At 56.0% G+C, this 6,091-nt stretch overlaps 1 protein-coding gene across 1 annotated transcript; it reads right to left on the bottom strand.

Moving 5' to 3' along the window:
* Nucleotides 1-1,706: 1,706 nt before the first annotated feature.
* On the bottom strand, nucleotides 1,707-2,648 carry GSX2 (GS homeobox 2). The gene is made up of 2 exons (XM_052682921.1): nucleotides 2,165-2,648; nucleotides 1,707-2,047 (listed from the first exon to the last, which is right to left on the bottom strand). Exons 1-2 carry the CDS (start codon nucleotides 2,646-2,648, stop codon nucleotides 1,707-1,709), a joined length of 825 nt encoding a protein of 274 aa, XP_052538881.1.
* Nucleotides 2,649-6,091: the final 3,443 nt, after the last annotated feature.

Below are 6,091 nucleotides of genomic sequence, written 5' to 3'. Positions count from 1 at the left end.
ATCCTCAGGCCTGGAGCTCCTTCTGCTGTGGAACAATGGTGACACTACTGTGATATCCACGGTGTCAGTCTCTCCTCTCACAGCTTCCAGGTGGGGAAGGCTAAGTGTGACTTTAGGAGCCTCTGTGAGGAAATTATAAGGGCTATGAGAGGACACAGTTGGAATAGATGGTCTAAAACGTTTTTTTCTAGATTAATGATGTTACAGTTCTATTACATAAGGGAATGGCCTGGGCTGTGAAGGGAAAGCCTCTGGGGAAACAGTGTGCCCCCCCGTTCAGCTGGGTGCCGACCTCTGAGAAGGCCCTCATCTTGAAACACTGGATTGAGGTTCTGCACTTATTTCCCAATCCCAGGCTGGTTGCCAACCTTCCCGGAAGGATCACAGTGCTATCCCAGACCCCTCAGTTGGCACAGACTGTGAGCAGTCCACCCTGGGCCCTCTCCTCCTGCCCTCAGCAACTACACCCTGCACTGGCAGTTCCTGCTGAGCTGTGTGAGGTCTTGTTCCTCATTTTCTGATTAAAAGCAAGGCAAGCACTTGGAATTGGAGCTTTGAGCTGAACTTTTGAGGTTATGAATCAAGCACAGAAAGTGTTTGGGGGGTATTATTTTCCTAAAGGCTCTGCACTGGATTCAGGGGCTGAAGTCAGAAGTGTAGATGGAGTCAGTGGAAAAGCCACACTGGGAAAGGATTGGGAAAGGTGCGAGTGGGGAACAGCACAGCAGGAAAGAGGCACACACATCCTCCAGGACAAGAGGAACCAAGAAAAAGTTATAAAGAGGCACGGCTGGGACCGAGCAGCTCTCCATTCCACAGAAAAAGAAGTTAAAAAAAAATGTTCTTTTAAATAATCTGATCTCTGATTGTCACCACCCAGCTGAGCATGGGATAAAAGTAGCGAGGTTGCTGTGTGCATGCAGCCCCTTCGAGAGGCTGAAACTGAGGGCAGAAACTGAGTATCCAGGCGCACAGCCCCACGCCGGCACCGGCAGACTCGGGACAGCGGCAGCTGTCTGCCCCCGACCCTGTTTCCCTTCCCTGACGGCAGAGAGCTGTGGTCGGTTTCGGGCCGTGCTTTCCCGGCCTCGTTCGTATACTCGGCTCCACCCTGTTGCCAGAGCCCCCACCCCGCCCCGCCCGAGCCGTTGGTGGCAAAGAGCCGCTCGGCTGCTGGCGGCGGAGCTCAGCTGGGTTATAGCGGAATTGTGGCACACGGAGCCGCGCTGTCCCTGCGCCCAGAAGCGCACACTGCCCCGGCCGCTACTGTGCCTTCGCCCGGGCAAAAGAAATAAAGAATAGGAAGAGGAGGAAGAAATTCTCATCCGATCTCATTTATTTAAATAAATATAAATAGAACTTTTATATAAAACTATTCACAAACAAACCGACGGCCCGAACCCAAGCGACTGGTGCTTTACTGCCTTCCTTATTCACTTTCAGAAAGTTCGTCCAGGAGGTTCTCAGCCTACGAGTTCTTTTAAGGTTTTAAAGTCTCGGCTTTCTGTCCGAAATAATTCGGGCGGCTTTTTCTTCCTTCAAATCGCTCTGGGGAGAGGCGGGGAGGAAACCCCTGGCCGGGTCCGCGCTCCGAGCTGGGCGGGACAGGTGCCCGTCCCAGGGTCTGCACACAGCGCCGTGGCTGACCGCACCGACAGCCTCTGCCCGCGGGCTCCGACGGCGGTGCTCGAGGTGCCCCCGACGGTTCAAAGCGGGGAGATCTCCTTCTCCTCGGTGGCTGAGGATGGGGACAGGGACTCCTCGTCCTCTGACCTGGGGAAGTGGCCCTGGCCCGTGCTGCACTTGCAGCCGCCGTGAGAGCTCCGCGGGGCGCCTTTGCCCTCCTTCTTGTGCTTGACGCGGCGGTTCTGGAACCAGATCTTCACCTGCTTCTCGGAGAGGTTCAGGTACGTGGCTATCTCGATGCGGCGCAGCCGGGACAGGTACATGTTGGACGAGAACTCCCGCTCTAGCTCCAGGAGCTGCGTGCTGGTGAACGCCGTCCGCATCCTCTTCCCGTTCTGGATCTGGCTGGAATCGGACCCTCCTTGGGAGGCAAGCGACAAGTTAAGCGGGAAGAGGGAAAGGAAAAAAAGAGAGCAGAAGGACACCCGAGGAAGGAAACCCGCCTCAGCCTCCCCGACTCCCGGCCGCGGGCTCCTACCCATGCCGAGGCAGTGGAACCTCCGCGGGTCGCTGACGCTGTACGCGGTGGCCGCGCAAGCGGGAGGATGATGCGGCGGGTGCCCCAGGGCGGCGGCGGGCACGGCGGGCGGCGGGGGCTGCGGAGGAGGGGCGACGGGGCTGCCCCGCGGGCAGCACTGGGCCTCGCCGGCGGCGGAGGCTGCGGCGGGGGGAAACTGGCCCTTGAGCAGCGGGATGGCCCCGCCGCCACCGCCGCCGCCGCCACCGCCGCCCCCCCCGCGGGAGGAGTGCAGGTGAGAGGTGACACAGAGCGGGCAGACGCAGAAGGCCCCGCTCTTGCGGGACGGGCATCCCGGGCCCGTCACCGACATGACGAGGGGGGACGGCACGCCGAGGGGGATGAAGAAGTCCTGGCCGTGGTGGTGGTGGTGCTCGGGCAGGGCCGGCAGCGGCCTCGAGGAGTCCTTGATGATTAAGGAGTCCACATAGAAGGAGCGCGACATCGCGGCGGGCTGCGCTGCTGCCGACCGGGCTGCCACTGAAGTCCTGGCGAGGCGAGAAGGTGCTTATGTTGGAGAGGCGAACAAAAGGGTCCCCGGAGAGGGCTGGTCTTAAAGTCCCCCCGCCTGGATCCCCTGCGCTGAGGGTTTTATATCAACTATTTAAACACGTGATGGCTGAAAGCCTCTCGGACCTAAATCTGCCCAGCTTCTCAGGCCGGCGGGAGAGGCGGCGAGGGGAGGGGGAGGGGAGGGGGGCACCAAGTGTGCGCGCGTGCTTTTTCGCTGCCCGATGGCTTCAGTCTTCGCCTTCGTCCCAGACAAATTGTGAGAGCGTGGGAGCCGGGGGAGGGGGGGGAGGGGGAGGGGTGCGGAGCGGAGCGGTGACCTCGCATCCGTCCAGCAGCAGAGCCGGAGGGGAGATAAACTTGGGTGAAACATTGTGCCCGGCAGCACCTCCGCATCCCGCACGGAGGGAGCTAGGGGAGAGCTGGGGATGCGTAGGGAGAAACGGCAGCGCTGCCCTCGCGGCCGGACCGGGGCTCCCCCGGGGCACCGGGAGGCCGCTTGCAAGCGGAGGAGCTCGGGTCGCTGATGTAGATGTAGGTAGGGAATTCGGGATTGGGTGCACCTACGTGTGTCCATAAACACTTCTGCTCACAGGGTTTGGCGTTGGTTGTTATTGTTGTTATTATTATTTTCACCCTTCTCACCGCATCCGAAGCTTTCTCCAAATTGGGATTGAGCCTTCCCCACCGGCGCTAGTCTCGGCCCAGTGCAACCACAACGCCACTGCCCCGCCAAGTGCCCGGTCGCTCCGGGACCGGCGCGCAGCGCTGCTGAGAGGCGGCCGTGCCGGAGCCGCTTTGATGTGCACCGAATGTGCTGAAGCAATCATTCAAAGTAAAAAAATAAACAGCTAAATACGGTCGGTGGCTCCCGAGCATTTCAGATTGCATTAAAGGGCCGAGGTATTTGCGGCATATTACGCGATTTTCCAATGACCTGTTTTATGGGAGTTTAAAAAGAGTCCTCGGCGGAGGAAGGGCGATCGCACTCCTGTTGGGCAGATACGACGCGGCATTTGGAAGCGGCCGCGCATCCTGCGACGCTCGGCTGGCGCAGGGGAGCGACAATTGTGCTCTAAGGCAGAAAACGCAGAGCACGGCTGATTGCAGGAGTGCGGCCCGGGAGAAATCGGCAGCCTTCACGCCTTTAGAGGCGGTGGGCGCGCGCAGAGCAGGGACGCGGACATCCCCTGTACCCCTTCACTCTTTAAATCGAGAAAAACAAAACCAGAGGCATCGACACCGCTGCCCGCCCTCCGATCGGGGTGGTTCTCCGTCGGTCTGGGACTCAGCGCTTTGCCCTAGCCCCGTCAGAGGGGACACGGACGACCCTGGCTCCCCTCGACGGCCGCGATGTCGTAGAGTTTTAGGGAAGCTCCGCAGCCGCGAACTGAGGATTTATGGATGGCAATTAAAGTTTTATGAATTGCAGCTGAGGCTGGTTATGGAGCTATTTGAATGTGATTAGAATTCAATTAGAAAGTGTTTACCGGCCGGCGGGGCTCCGGAGTGTAAACAGACAGCTATTCCAGCAATGCGCTAATCCCGCGTCTTGTGACAACAATTAGGGACCGGCGGCTTTCGACGGGTCAACTCCGACCTCACCTAGCTCTCCCCAAACCGCTGCCGAGGCTTCGGGGCGGCCGGAGCCTTTCCCAAGGCTCTGTAGTTAAGGTCCCAGGGCGAACGCAGTGGACTTTCTCCGGTTAAAATGCAGTTTTATCTTCTCTGTCTTTTTTTTTTTTTTCTTCCTTTTTTCTTCTCTCTCCCTCTCACTCTCTCTCTCTCTCTTTTTTTTTTTTTTTTTTTTTTTCTTCAGGAGAAGCTACTTAGAAAGAAGGGCTTCCAGTGTGCGTGGAAAACCTCAGTGTGCAGCAATGGAGCGGGGTTGGGAGGGGGGGGGTTGCTGTAAGTGGGGTGGACAGCGAGAGTCGGATCAAAGTTGCGATTTCTAATTGTTATAATAAACCAAGCGCGGTGATAAAAGAAAGGAGGAAAAAAAATAGCACAAAGCAAATCTCAGCCCTGAAAGCAGGAGCAAGAAAAGAAGTCATTTGAGAGCAGAGATATCCCAAACCAGGCGGAATGATGTAAGGCGTGCGCCCACATCACATCGGCCTCGTTACGATTTTATTTTTCAATAATTCTGTCCGATAAAATTTCATTGTCCATTAAGTAATCCCCGAAATGAGAGCTCTTATGAGCCTATAATGAGCTCTAATTGCTACGACTGGGAGAGCCACGTGGAAGGATTTAGAAGGTATTAAGCGGTTGGGTACAGAGCACAGGCTGTTACCTAGCCATTACTTTCATAATTCAAGGAGAAAATTAGTCCTTTTAAGGGAAAATCCTTTGATTCCCTTCATTCTGCTCGGGGTGACAGAGTATAGCTTTGTCTGCCTTTAGTTCAAGGCAGTGTAACAAATGAGAATGTAACGAAATTGCCCCCTTTTGAAAGTGGAGCAGTTCAAAAAGAACATCAGAGCCGCTCCCCCGGCCCGCGGAGCGCAGCGCTGGGCGCAGGTCCCTCCTTTCTCCCAGATGTCTCCAACACCTTTATGTCGGGGAGATTCACGGCTTATGCGACAAAAGCGGCTCTCTCCCCTCCCTCCCCCAGCCCCGGCTGCAGAGAGGCACTGCCCGCCCGGTGCAAACCCGGCAGAGAGAAGCCGCACCTCGTGGCCGCGTTTTGAGGAGAAAAAAGGGGAAAAAATAAAAGTTTGCGGGGCGAACGTGACCCGAAGAGGGATCTGGGCGGGCGCGGCCCTCGCCCCCAAAAAACCCCGTGTGGCCGCGGGGCCGCAGGCCCTTGAGCCGGGGGAGCGCTCCTTCCTCGGTCTTACATCGATTTGGGATCGGCTCCCTAAGCCGCTGGCTATCTCGGAGCCGGGCTGTGTGAAGGGAGCGCTGGCAAAAAAAGACAGGACTTGGCCACAGCTCCCATTAATGAGGTCATTATAAAAGCGTGAACAAGTCTATTAATGTTTTGTTGAAAGCGCATCGTTAACTTGTATCCATCCTTTTCTGAGAGTGGCATTGTGATATTGCTGTCTGTGGCACATCTTACCCGATATAGCCCGAGATTTCTCCATTATCTGTAACCAAGCAACACTTTCTGAATACCAAAAATTGAAAAGAACCGCTTAGTCTTCAAGAAAGTCCTCAATAATAGTGGAAAAGAACAAAGATCCAGGAGACAACAAAATGCCACAGGGGTGACTTTTCATGAGCAATTATCTCTCATTAATCAGAAGAACAGCTGCAATATTAATTTTCCTTCTTTCTTCCTCTCTTTTCACACTCCCCAACATTTGAATAATCATAAATTTTGATTTCATGGAGCGGCAGCATTGCCAGTGGCTTCGAGACACAAGCCAC

Source organism: Tympanuchus pallidicinctus, unplaced genomic scaffold (assembly GCF_026119805.1).
Source record: "Tympanuchus pallidicinctus isolate F22 unplaced genomic scaffold, pur_lepc_1.0 scaffold2, whole genome shotgun sequence".
NCBI lineage: Eukaryota > Metazoa > Chordata > Aves > Galliformes > Phasianidae > Tympanuchus > Tympanuchus pallidicinctus.
This window is presented reverse-complemented; position numbering and strand designations above follow the sequence as displayed.

Excerpts from the sequence above, each read along its gene's own strand:
- GSX2 (XM_052682921.1), bottom strand. The coding sequence starts at position 2,648 with ATGTCGCGCTCCTTCTATGTGGACTCCTTAATCATCAAGGACTCCTCG. Across the intron at positions 2,048-2,164 it reads GTTCCACTGCCTCGGCATGG|GAGGGTCCGATTCCAGCCAG; the intron begins GTAGGAGCCCGC and ends TTGCCTCCCAAG.